The 14,131-nt window shown below is 38.3% G+C and overlaps 2 protein-coding genes across 2 annotated transcripts; one reads left to right on the top strand and one right to left on the bottom strand.

The window, feature by feature from the left end:
- Positions 1-1,367: 1,367 nt before the first annotated feature.
- On the bottom strand, positions 1,368-4,518 carry LOC117826684 (patched domain-containing protein 3). The gene is made up of 4 exons (XM_034702937.1): positions 3,781-4,518; positions 3,570-3,691; positions 3,349-3,494; positions 1,368-2,914 (listed from the first exon to the last, which is right to left on the bottom strand). Exons 1-4 carry the CDS (start codon positions 4,498-4,500, stop codon positions 1,368-1,370), a joined length of 2,535 nt encoding a protein of 844 aa, XP_034558828.1. The 5' UTR covers positions 4,501-4,518.
- Positions 4,519-6,656: 2,138 nt separating this feature from the next.
- LOC117827044 (ras-related protein Rab-18-B) lies at positions 6,657-13,703 on the top strand. The gene is made up of 7 exons (XM_034703496.1): positions 6,657-6,869; positions 7,269-7,324; positions 7,439-7,500; positions 9,084-9,156; positions 9,464-9,582; positions 10,072-10,138; positions 12,221-13,703. The coding sequence occupies exons 1-7, from the start codon at positions 6,802-6,804 to the stop codon at positions 12,391-12,393; spliced, it is 618 nt and encodes a 205-aa protein (XP_034559387.1). The 5' UTR covers positions 6,657-6,801; the 3' UTR covers positions 12,394-13,703.
- The last annotated feature ends 428 nt before the right edge of the window (positions 13,704-14,131 follow it).

The following is a 14,131-nucleotide window of genomic DNA, read 5'->3' as shown; positions in this document are numbered from 1 at the left end:
ACAGCTGTCTGCTGGCGATTGACAAAGTCTCTCATCAAATGTGATGGCAATGGTTCATGAATGTTTGTGCAGCTGGAATCAATAAAAAAGGGGGGAAAAAACTGAGGTCTTTTGTTTTTGAGTTTTAGCAAATTTATTTTTTACAAAACGTATCATGCAGAAACACTTGCAACCTTCTCCCAGTTTCTTAGTGAATGACTGAAGTTCAAACTTTGGTAAAAAAAAATCATATCTCACACTAAATCCTTGCTAAACGTAATCAATACAAATGTGTCCAACTTCTTTTGACACACTGAGAACCACAAAGGTAGATATGAGACTTGTGCTTTTAGTTAACGTACCAAATTATGAATTGCCTGCAGGCAGAAAAACATAGTATATGTTGCTTTGGTGAACATTAAATAAAAAAACGACTTTCTGATGGCAAAGTAAAACTTAAAAAATGTCTAATTATAGCGCACGCTCACATGGACATTAGTGTGAAGGTCAGGGTTTCTAAAATAAGCTAAATAAAGTTGTACACGTGACCTCATCTGCAGCAGTCTGGTGCTTAGCTTCCGGGCATGTTTGTCCTTGAAGGGGCAGAGCTGACATCTCCTGTGGGTAATACACTTGCATTAGATTTTTACCTCAACCAAGCGGCAACCTCCAGCCGCAAGAATTGAAGCCACTGCGGAATTGTTAAAAATTGCAGTTTCTTGATTGTCCTCTTGAGGCTGGCTCCGGAATTACCGGAAACCACAGACACACAAATTCAAAAAAGTTGATCTTTACAGCAGAAATAAACATGTTTACAGCCTGGTACAAAAGACGAGTGTAGTCTGGATAGCTCATTTCTCGATCGGCACATTCTGTACGGGGGGTGAATTTTTTCATAACACAGCAGTTTTGGAGATATTAAGGTTATGAGTTTTCCATTATGAGAGCCACAGCTGACTTGATTGATAGGAGGGAACACTAGCTATTGGCTAGGAGGCTCAAAGCCTGCCTCTACCGCACACTAGGTCTACAGCAGTTAGGTTGAGTTCAGCATTTCCAATATGGCTGCCGCCGATGATTGGCTTCAAAACAGTGCTTTGAAGAAACAGATAGGTGACGTCACGGATACTAGGTCCATTATTTATACAGTGTATGACCTCAATTTACCTAAAAAAAAAAGTAGTAATATTAAAATTACCTGAACTATACCTTTAAGCTATAAGGGTAGAAAAATGTAAAAATAAAAGACTTTGACATAACACCCAAACAAAGCTTTGAAGCTAAAGCACAGCATCTAATAAATATGTCTTTTTTTATTATTTTATTTAAATCTATGCCCAATTCTTTTTAGTTATACTTGACATAGAAATTGGTTGCCTTTCAATTTTCTAATTGGCCGCCCAAGATGTACATTTTACTCCAAAACCACTTCCAACCGGCCCCAATGTAAGAAACACTGGAATAAACACTAAACCATGCAGCAGCCCAAATGTAATCACCAGAAACACTATCTTGAAGAACGTCCGAAAGATGTAACTCCCAGACACGGACAGCACTACCACTCCTAAGATAGTGGACAGTGCTCCTTGTAGTATTGGATAGCCTAAATGAGACAACGCTTCCTTAGCTTTCTCATCGACATCACTCTTTGGGCTTGAGACCAAGGTGTAAGAAATATGAGCAGAAAAATCTACAGAAAAACCAATGCACATGACGAGGTTGATCATGGATATGGAGTCCAGGTTCACACCCCAGAGCGCCATGAAACCAGTCACGCCAACAATGACAGAACAAATTGCAAAAGCCACCCATACCGAAGAAAGAGGATTCGGTATCAAGAGCAGTGAGACGACTAGCATTACAATCACAGCGATCAGGATGGTTTGAATGGTGTTGTCCCTAATGACGGTGTACTGGTCATAGTAGATGAATGCAGGATGGTACACCAGGAGATCTACTGGACAGTCCTCTGCGGTTCTCCTCAGTCGTGTCATCAAGTCAGTCATTGGGGTTTTGTTGAGGGTCTGAACGAAGAAGCGAGATGCTTGAATCTCATCATCTGTGGTGATGTTGATGTCTTGTTTGAACATGGAGTTGAGTTCTAAGAAATGGTGCAGTTGGGTTTTAAAGGCTTCTTGTGAACTTATATTGAGATGGTTTGCACTTGCGTATTGTTTGAAGGATAGAAACCAAGCAAAGGTGCCGTTCACAAAGTTCAAACTTTCAAAGTTAGAAATGCATGAACACAGATCCTGCAGTTTTTCCTCTTCCCAGTATTGGAAGGGCTGCCTCACCGCTACCATCACGTTGCAGCTGTACTCAGAGAAGTGTTGCCTTTGATTGTCGTAATAGTCAATGACGTAGGAATCGTCCAAAGCCAGATTCCTGACATCCAGACCCTGCTTTAGGGTAAAGCATCCATAGACACTGACAGCCAGATAGAGTGCATAAATGATAAATACACAAGCCTTTATCATTTTGTGGGTCAGAAACGGGCCATAGAACCGCTCAAAAAAGAGACTCATGGACTCAGTTTCCTCCTTTTCCAAGAACCGATCATAGCTCCCTCCAACACAGCAGATACTGAAAGCTTTGGAGTTCTGGGATGGCAAGTCCTCTGGGATTTTGGCACAGGTGAACCAGTGCTTGTTCTCTGCTTCCCTCTGTCCATTTAAAGCCATGCACGCTCCAAGAAACGTGATGCTGTACAGATAACAGAAGCAGATAGAAATCCCAGCGTAGACGCAGAAAGACCTGACTGAACCAAAGGGGGAGCTGCAGCCCAGGAAGAAAGCCAGAGCGTCCGTCAGGGTGGTGATAGAGATGGAGACGGCAGCTTCCTTGTAGGTTTCGGCCAGGCGCTTGGGGACACTGTCAAGAACACGGGTCCTCTGCCAGCAGGAGATCATGATGAACATATCATCAAGTCCAATACCTATGAGTTACACATTAGAGGAGACAGGGATTTGAAATTGTAGGATATATCTACATGAAGAACTCCCCTTCCTCAGAGGCTGCCATCTTGCACTGCCATATTTCCACGGTAGCACAGAACGGAAAACTTGTAACAAACATGCTTTTGTATAAAGTAAGTGGCCGCACAAAACGCAGCATTTAGAAGAAGAGAGTGGTTGTGTGCAAAATAATTTATGTTGATAAAGATTTTTGATGGTAAAACTTGACAAATGGAGGAAAATACTTAAAATGCATCACAGGAGCTTCTTGTCCTCGAGGGCCACCTTAGCTTCACCGGAGGGAAGGGTGAGCAAGGGAGCGTCCAATATCATGACATGTCATTTAAGTGCTTTCTAAATCAGATTCTGCCTTGTACTGGAGACCATATAGACTTTGATATTTAATAAGACTTACCTAATATCAGGAAAGGACAGGAGGCAACTGTCATCACAAAGGATTGATTCAGCAATAACAGCAACCCAAAACCACTCAGGACGGCCAGACCTGTGGAGAGCACCCCACAGGAGGCCACCCAAACCTTGGTCCTCACGTTATCCAGCCTAATGAACACAAATCAGAAATAAATAAGAGCCATATATCCAAAAACACAATGTGTAACAGATGTTTTTACAAACCTCCAACATGATAGTATTGAAAATGTGATGGCGATTGCGTAGGTGATGGAGAATAAATGAATAACAGAGGCTGGAGTTTTCTGAAATTCCCACTGCATTGACATGGAGGTGGAGTATGACACCTGGGAAGATCATTAATAAATCAGAGGTATGAAACAAACACATAAACAAAGGATAATTTCATAGATGATTGTGTTAAAGTCTTACTTACCTGAACAGAAGTTGATGAAGAGTTTGAGACTGAATCGATGAAGCTTTCCAACCATAGGTCACTTTTTGTTTTGTTGTCCTCGCGTAAGTAGTAATGGAGCTGTAGGGCTTTAGCACCTTCAATAACTGAGCTTCCTTGGGACAAATTCACACTCCCCAGACTTAAATATAAAGGAAAACTCTTAAAACCAGAGTAGTACCATGGAAATGTCAGATTGACTGCTTCTATATTGTTTGCTTTGTACTCAATGATATCCACAATGTCATTAGAGGAGCAGGATCCCATCACCTGAGCACAGACATCTGCATATTCAAATGACTGGTTGTCAAATTGCACTTTAACACTCCTGACTTTAAAGTCCAAGTCTAAGATGTGCTGGAGTGACTCCACAGTCAGAATATTACTGTCACTTGTAGCTATAAAGGTTGCATAATTCCCATCTGTGCTCAATCTGAGCCGTGAAAACATGGAGTCGTTTCCTGGAAAGGTTTCTTGGATGTATTTCCTCTCTGTCTTGGCAGGTCCGTCCACAGGTGTGAACTGCTCTTCAATATTGTTTGACATTCTGTCCTTGAGGAAATAAAATCCGCTTCCAAGACTTGTGGAGAGAATGAGGGGGGCAGTCAAGAACAACCAGGGATGGGATCCAATAAAATGACCCAGCATCTCAAAACAGATACGTAAGGGTCTCTCTATGCAGTCCATGTGGAATCTGACCATAGCTGCAAAGACTGTGCTTTCAATAATACCCTTACCTCCTATTGAAAAAAGAAAAACTGACACTTCAAGGAAGGTAAAACTGCTTCTTTTTCTCTCACAGATTTCAGACTTGCACTGGAGGGATCTTTGTTCACAGCAGCAGTATTTATTGTCCTCACTGTAACTCTTCTCTGAGGTAAGATTAGCATAATAAAAGGGTCAGTCCTGTCTCTAATGAGCAGAAACAGCAGAGGTTTGAGGAAAGGCTCAAGTCAAAGAGCTCATTGAAGGACTATAGGTGTAGTATGGCTCACTGGTTCCTCCCTGGTTAAATACCCTCAGTTAGTGGTCTACAATAGCCCAAACCCTCAGGTGGTTCCTCTTCATGGTTGAGGTAACATTTAAATTGTGGGTCCTTGAAGATTGGTGAAATGTGGCAAAGACACGGAACAAAGAGGTATTGAGTCTGTGAGTCCTCTGATCCCTCCACTTCGCCTTAAAATTAAAACAATATTCCACCTTGATCAGTTTATGTATAAAAACAATGATTATGCATCTGCTTTATCTGCATCATATATCTAAACATAAATAAAAAACATGATCTACATCACAAGATCATGCTTGAATTTAACCAAGCTGTGTTGGAGGGTATCATCAGATATGTGATGTCAGCATGGTGTGGCAACCTCTCTGCACAGTTCAAATCCAAGCTGCTATTTTTGTTCAGATTCCCATGAAGGTCACGAAGGGGACTAAAAACCTATCTCTCCAGTCAACAAATGAGTAGTTTGTTCATAGGCAAGAGCAGAGAGTATTGATCCATCCTTAACTCTGAGTATGAGCTCTTATCATCTGGCTGACAAATTGGAGTCCCCTAATGCAAACTGAATTGCTTTGAAAACTTGTTCATGCTCACCCTGATAAAAATGTAGATTATGTTGCTTTTAGCCGTATGGCTTGTGTAATAGCGTCACAATGTTCTTATGATACCTTGTCTGTTTATGTTTGTTGTGCAGATTTTGTGCAATATGGGTACTGCCTGATTAAGTTTTTGGTGTTTTCCATTGGTACATTGTTTTTCTGTATTCATGTGGATTGTTGTTTTTAATGTTCTCAGTATGGACATGTGGACGCCAATCCTTCTCATCATTTTTGGTCATGGTCAAAAATGAAACATTCTGGGTGAATGTTTTTACATTATAAATATTGATTATATATTTTAAGCTCTAAGAAAGATGAAGTCTTGTGAAGTCCAAAACAATGTTAAGGTCCTGTATTTTGGTTTAGCAAGAGAGGATGTAATTAAAAAAAAATAAAGACAAGTATCTGTGGAAAATTGTGTTTGTTTCTTGTGAAAAAAAATATCACAAGGAACTAGTATGAACCATAAGCCACCATAACTCATTGAATGGATCAACATAGTTAAAGAAATATTTGTAATGGAAAGGATTCCTTTTACTAACTGAAGTAGCAGACTTTGCTTTGGGAAGACGGTAACACCTTGTGAGCCTGATGGAATAGTTGTGGACTTTTGGTGATGTGCCTGAAGGTTTTTGAGCAAAGTTGTTCTTTTTAATTCTCTCAACTCAACTCAACTTTATTTATATAGCACTTTCATACATATAAACATGCAGCCCAAATAACAGAGACAGAAAACAGCAGCAATGGTAAAATTAAAAAAGGCATTATTATAGATAAAATACTTAAAAATAAGATAAAATCAAATCTACACAGTACAATTAATAAAATGAGTAAGAGTGGAAAGAAAAGTTAAAAATAAGGTAGCATTGGCAAGATCAGATGAATACAGGGAATAAAATAGATGAATAAATAATTAAATAAGATAAATAAATGTTAATGCAATGATTATAATAATAATAATAATGCAGTCCAGGCCTAAAAATAAATTACTCCAAAGCAAAAGCTAGATTAAAACGGTATATCTTAAGTTTACTTTTTTTTAAAGTTTCTGTGTTTATTCGTCTTGTTCATATTTGTGTACTATGTAAACGTGACTGTATATAAATGAAAGGAACAAACAATAAAAAAAATGTCAAATTAAAATATGTAGTTTTAAATATTAAATCCATTGATTTAAATAATATAAAATATATAATATATATTGATAATATAAATAATTTAAATCTCATTTTATTTTGAAACCACGTGAACCTCCGTGACGTCATGCGTCGCAGGTTGGGCGGAAGTTGCGCGAGCAGCAGGCTGTCACCGGAGCCGTTAGCCGCTTGCTCCCTTGAAAACAAGTGAAGTTTATTAATAAAAACATTAACAAGTGTGAACTAAACCAGCTAGCACGTCAACATGGATGACGACGTGCTGACAACTCTGAAGCTGTTGATAATCGGCGAGAGTGGAGTCGGGAAATCCAGGTTTGTGTGTGTTTGCAGTGAGCTGGTTAGCTAGCCTGTTGTGAATGTTGATGTTCTTCTTGTTATGTAAGTTTAGTTCCCAGCAGCTGTTGCTACAGCTAGCTGCTATTGTTCTTGCCTTCAAGTCCAGGGAAAACACATACTGTAGATATGTTGGGAATAAGGAGACAAAGAACTTCATATAAGCAGCTTTTAAACTTTTAAAGGTACTAGTATTTATGCTGCTAGAAGAAGATACGGATCATGTACAGCCAGCTGTCAACACTAACACTGTACAGTTGTTTTTAATCCTTTAACTGGCTGAGGAAAAGTCTGACTGAGTTTTAAGTACACTACAGAGGCCTCTTTGTGTGTCCTTGTCATGCTTATTTCCATGTTATCTTTATTTCCCCTTAACAGTCTCCTGCTAAGGTTTACAGATGACACTTTTGACCCTGAGCAGACAGCAACTATAGGTAAAACATACATGTACACATACATGTACACTGCAAAGATCATGTGAGTATCTACAGATCAGTTAAGCAAAACAGTTCAAATGCCTTTCTCTCCTCTGTTTTGTGACTAACCAGGTGTGGATTTCAAAGTGAAGACACTCGCAATAGATGGGAACAAAGCAAAGCTCGCCATATGGGTAAGGCTGAAGTCATTAAGCTATTGTCCACTGTTTATCTGTGTTGGCAGGAAAACAGGATGAGCTGCACGGACCCTCCACTAGATGGCGACATTAAGCAGCAAAAGAAACAGAAAAAAGATGAGAACAGAATAGAGTTTCTTTGAAGAGACAGAAAGAAACTAGATCCTATAGTGTGACTTTAAAAGTTAGAATATTATTATATATTAATATAATATTACACTGTAAGTCTATGATTCAAAATAATGACACTGACATACCATAGACTTCATCTGTTGTCTGTTAGGAGGGTGTCAGTCGGTGCAGGAGGATTCAGGGCACAATATTCTTTAGAAGATAAGACAATACTTTAGATTGATAGATTAGGTTTATTTTGGTCTGCATCAACAACCAACACTTCCCTCCACACAACATAGGAGCCATGTCAAAATCACAAATGAAAACAAAAACAAAATAATCACTGAGGGATTCATCAACCAAGAAAATACAGACATATACACACACACATGTGGTATTGTACGTGCATATGTTTCCGGGGGGGAAATAACAGATACATAAGCACACATTGAGAATAAGTTTAATTAAGTAAAAATGAAAATAGATACATAAAGATAAGAATAAAAATACAAGTTATATACAAATATTACACATGGTGTAAATAGTTATAGGTTACTAGGTATGTAATATGACTGTCTGAAGCTAAAGAGAATAGTAAAAAAAGTACTATATGATCAATTGTAGTGAATGATAGTAATAGGAGACAGCCACAGGGGGTGGCAGGGAGACGTCCCTGCAACTGCTCCGCCACCAGAAGGTGTTCTGGAATTAAAGGAGCGAAACACCACTTAGCGGTGGTTTCTAGCTGACCCCATGGTGCCGTTTGAGGCGGGTCAGGCAGAAATGACCGGCAGGAAATTCCACCTACCTGTGCAATCAAATTTAAATAGTATAATATAATAATAATTATAATTATATGATACCATGTAATATGCATCATAATGATATATCCTCAGCATCATGAGGTTTATCACCACACTATTTTTATTTAAAGGAATAGTGCATATTAATGAACATTTCAGCATTGCATCAATGTAAATGTGCCAGAGTTGGCCATAAGGCTAATTTTCATCTGTTGTCCCCAGCAGGTTAAAACAGAGTTCATGGAAGCAGTACATCATAATAGCATGACAAAAAAAACAACAATAATACATCACAAGAGCACACACAAATTGTACAAAAGTGCAAGTAAACGCATTAAAGTGCTATTCAGCATAATCGAGTAATATGTCCTGAGTTGGACCAACTAAACATGACTTACTAACACAAAATAGCATGCACACACACATGCACACACACATGCACACACACATACACACACACACACACACACACACAAAGTGAGAGAGAGACAGCAATGGATACAGATTAGTGGTTACAGACCTGCTGTGTCTTGAGCCATTGTTTAAGATGGGTTGTGAGTGTGGGGTATGTACCCCAAATGCACCTCAAGCATTAACAGTTTGGTTGAATTCATAGTTTATCTATTTTGCTTCCATTGATCTCAAGTGTCTTTACTCCTTCAGGACACAGCCGGACAGGAGAGGTTTCGCACCCTGACGCCCAGCTACTACCGTGGTGCACAGGGAGTCATACTGGGTAAACAGCTGTTACAGATAAAACCACTCAGCAGTTTTCATACCAGACAAACACAAGGTTGATTTGTGGTAAAATAATCTTGTCCATTCTCTGCTATGTAGCTTTCTTATCACACATACATGGAGATCCAGACATGAAGTATTGCTAGCTTGTATTTTAACTAGTAGCTTACAATGAAATGAGACCCTTAGCAACCTTTTGGATGAAGACATGAAATAAATAATTTGTGTGCAGTCAACACAAAGAACTTGTACACTCTTGATATTTTCTCTCTTTAATTGAACGTCTGTTTCTGTGGATTCGACAGTGTATGATGTCACGAAGCGCGACACTTTCACAAAGCTTGAAAACTGGCTGAATGAACTGGAGACCTACACAACACGCAATGATATTGTGAAAATGCTTGTGGGTAACAAAATCGATAAGGTGAGTCAAACATTCCAGTTTTAACAATTTGTTACTTTTCAATGAAGCTATAACATTACCTTTCACATACACACTCAAATCCTAATTTTAAGACTTAAGTCCAGATGTTCTTATTTATTCATGTGATTTTATAGTTTTTATTGGTTGATTGTTTTCTGATATGCCTTTTAAATGGAACCTTTAGCACTTTTATCATTTTATCATGTCTATTGGTTTTATCATTTTAATTGTTAGATTAGTTTTAGGATATTTTAGTGTGTTTAGCACATAAGGTAGTTTGTTCTGTCTGACATCTGTGTTGTAACTCTGTAATGACATAACATTGCACTGGCTGCAAAACAAGTTTACCTACAGGTACAAATAAAGTCATCTGAACCTGAACCTGAACCTGAACTTGAACCGGAATCATCTCATCTTGTTTGGGCTTCAGTTTCTTTGATGTTTAACTTTCTCACATAGTAATCACAGATGATATGTGTTTGTTTTCAGGACGACCGTGAAGTGGACAGGAATGAAGGGCTGAAATTTGCCAGGAAACACTCGATGCTTTTTATTGGTAAGTTTTCCTGTCGGAGTCAAATCAGACATGCTCATGTAAACAATTGGAGGAACACCAATGACACCACAGAAAGTTTATCAAGTCACAATGTTTTGACAAGCTGGTCTTCCTCACATTATACTGTAGCTGTTTGAAGAGTGAAGGCCACACCCGAAGGTTTAGATTTGCACACCAAAGCGGTTACAAGCACCATGATAGAGGGTGTGGTCAAACATGTAAAAACTCCCATGGTGAGAAACATCCTAATATAACCCTATAAACCCATTTTTACAGACTTGATTTTACGTGACTTCATCCTTTTAACCACTTTTACTTATATCATATTTCTTAGTTTTTAACCCACTTATTAATTGTTTTCAATTTTATTTGATTATTTATTGTTTAATTCTTTTTTTCCATCTATTATTTTAATGTTCTTTATTTATCCTTTTCACTTTTTCTAATTTCCTCCGATGTGGTGTCGTCCTCTTTTTCTGAAAACTTCTTTTATTGCCCTTTTAATTATGATTTTTTTTAAATACTTTATTGTGTCAATAGTATATATACATGATATACATTTCTTCCAAGTTCGAACCTTTTTGACACAACATTTTGCTTGAAATTTTGTGACCCTTCTCCCATACAATTGGAAATTAAATTATATAGAAATATATAATAGAAAGAAAAGGAAAAGAAAGAAAAGGATAATGATAATAATCATTTAAAAATAAATAGAAAAGAAGGGTATAGAAAAAGAATCAAAACTCAGATTAAAAAAGAAATAAATTCATATTTAGATAACCCCAAAAAATAGAATATATATGTATGTGTACATAGATAGAAAACCTCTTTTATTGCCATTTAATGCTTTTATTTACTTATCCATTTTATTTTTTTTATCCTTGAAAAACCTCTTAAACAATGATTTATAGGTCTTTTGTCACACCACTTCACTCTGTAATTTACCTGTGTTCTTTTTAACCTTGTTGTATTCTGTTTTACGTTTTTAAAATTCCTCCTTCCTGTCTGTCAAAAGGTTTACTTTGTTATTCGACCATGCTTTGTTTGTCAAAGCACTTTGTAAACATTTGTTTTTAAAGATGCTATATACATAAATTCTTCTTCTTCTTCTTCTTCTTCTTCTTCTTCTTCTTCTTCTTCTTCTTCTTCTTCTTCTTCTTCTTCTTCTTCTTCTTCTTCTTCTTCTTCTTCTTCTTCTTCTTCTTCTTCTTCTTCTTCTTCTTCTTCTTCTTCTTCTTCTTTTTACTAATGAATAAACATCAACATCAAATGTTCCTCCCTCCTAGATGTCATGAAAATAAAACAAATAAACAAGGTATACACCTCTGCAACACTTGAGGTTGTTGCTTGATATTAAAAAAACCCTCATCCTACAGAGACCAACGGGTGAAAAATATGTACGGTATTAAAAGCACTGAGTAAGCGTGCAGGCTTGTCTTGGTTTTAAACTAATGGAGTCATAAAATGTTGCTCAGAGCCATGAAAATGCACCGTTCCGTACTTCTAAGTCAGAGCTGTTATTGCTTCACTGGAAAACGTCAAGGCATCACTTAGTAAATCGTGCATTCACTTCTTGTTTATACTCGTTTGGCATTTTTGAGTCTCTACTGTCAGATCTGAGCGAAAAGATGCAGCCACTCCAGCATTGCTGAATTATGATTAAAATCAAGCAGGCTTTCATTAAACAGATCCATGTCTACACGTGTTCCTGATTCTCATCTCCAATCTGCCTCTCTGGGAAATTAGGTTAACATTTCTGTGGAGTTTCCATTTTAGATCGGCTAAATGAAGGGGTTTTCAAAAGGGTTGGGCAAGAAGATGTTGTGGATTTAATCTGTTGTGAGGATGTCTTCATCCCACTTGACGTCTTCTGCCTCTTAAATGAAGTCGTTTTATACTTTAAATGTCATGTTTGTCACCACATGGATGTTTTTAAATCTCTTGTGTGAGTTTGACTGTTCGGTAAACTCGAAGATGTTTGGAACTGTTGATTTGTAGGTTTTTCTTTCTGTGTTTTAGAAAGTGCTCGACTTGTTTCAGACCTCATAACTGGTTGGTAATCCTGTGTCTTTTGTACAGAGGCCAGCGCAAAGACCAAAGATGGTGTCCAGTGTGCCTTTGAAGAGTTGGTGGAGAAGATCCTCCAGACTCCCGGCCTGTGGGAGAGTGAAAACCAGAGTCCGAGGGTCCGTCTGGGGGAACAGGAGGAGGGCCAGGGCAGGGCATGCGGAGGGTACTGCTCCATACCCTGAAACTTGACAGAACCAAAAAGCACCAACCTGATAGGAACGACTACGGACCAGAAACAGAACCAGAAAAAGAGCGAGCGGGCGAGCGGGAGGGGGAAACTAGATGTATTCTTTTAAAAAGCTGGAGTAGTTCTGTCGGTCTAAAGGACTTTGCTGTTTGCACACTACCTTTTCAACCATCATCTGTCACTTCTTTCTATTTAAAACACGAATGAAGCATCATGAAGAAAAAAGCCTAAGTCTAAGAAAGTGAAGCATTTTAATTTGACATAACCATGCCAAGTGTACGTCATATGCGTGTATGTCTGGTTTGAATTGATCTTATTGGCAGCGATGATTCTGTTGTACATTAAGGCTTCAGGTTCAGCATAGTGCCTATAACATGAACCAATTTGTAGGTTAGAGTGCGTAGCTTGTCAAACAATGTGATCCAACTTAATCAATAAAGACGTCGTCTACAATCTCTTCGAGGAGAAAACAGTTCCCTGATATGTAGCTGCAAATTTAAGACATGTATGTCCCAGCTCTATGTCATATAAGCACATGAGTCGGATGGAGGTTTGTGCTGGAGGAGACCTGTTATATGTAGTGTCTGCTTCTATTTAAAGTCTGTAACCACGCACCACAACACTGTGAAAGCTCCTAAGTAAGACATTTCACATCAGACCCCAGTTACTGACCCTGCTTACTTCCACTTCTTTGTTAGATGGCATGTTCCATCACGTTCCATGTATGTATAAAGGCTTCAAGAGAACACATTCTCTGTTTATTTTCCATTATTACATGTAAACACCTGAGGCAAGTAAATGTCTCTGTCTTTAAGGGTTTTCTGCAACCAGACTTGTCTTTGGGTTTCTCTGCATGTCTAATCTGGACCACAGCTGCGACAGGTGACAGGTTTTATTCTAACAGCTACTGCAATGAAATTATATCTGTTTTTGCTACCTGCTCTGAAAAAGATTGAAAGTGTCAGCTTAAGCCTGGAAGCTTGATTCCCCCCCCCCATTTTATTTTGCATTTTCTGTGTGGTGTGATCCTTATAAATGGTCAGTTACCCTCCTCTGTCTCACACATTATAGTCTGACATCATTCCTTGTATTATTATTTGTTTGTATTGCTTTGCTTTCTTTCAGTTAAGTTGACCTTTCCCTTTCATGTCTGTACTTTTTCCTGTTGCTTTTGCTGTGCATCTGTTTAATCAAAAAAAAAAAGAAAGCAATATGTTAAATTGCCTTAACATTGACAGACATTCAATAGGGTTATTGTAACGCGTGTAAGGTTTCAAACTAAAATAAATGACAACCTCAAGATGACTAATTATTGTGTAATAGACATTTGAGAGCGGCCATTTGGTCGTGTGGCAGCCCATTTCAATCAAAATCAGGCTGACGCTGGAAACAGGAGTGAGCGTCTCTTTTCCATAATACTCTGTTGATGACTAGTCTTTTATAAATGCAGGACTAGAAACATACTTTGCACAAAATGTCAGAAAAAAAACAGACCAAAACTGGGACACGAGTGGAAAATTCCTGTTAATCATGTTTTGTAAAATAGTCTCAGAGGACAGCTGATTACAAGCTTATGTTTGGTGTTAGGATGTCCCCACAAGTCTCTCTGCAGAGGCACTGCACCAAACGTTCCCCCGAGGCTTATTGAGTCTCCTTATTTCCAATAACATTACTTCTCTGGCAGTGGATGCAAAGTTGAGGTTTGGAAATTCCAGCGATCTAATTTGGCACTT

This window comes from Notolabrus celidotus, chromosome 15, assembly GCF_009762535.1.
Source record: "Notolabrus celidotus isolate fNotCel1 chromosome 15, fNotCel1.pri, whole genome shotgun sequence".
Taxonomy (NCBI): Eukaryota; Metazoa; Chordata; class Actinopteri; order Labriformes; family Labridae; genus Notolabrus; species Notolabrus celidotus.
This window is presented reverse-complemented; position numbering and strand designations above follow the sequence as displayed.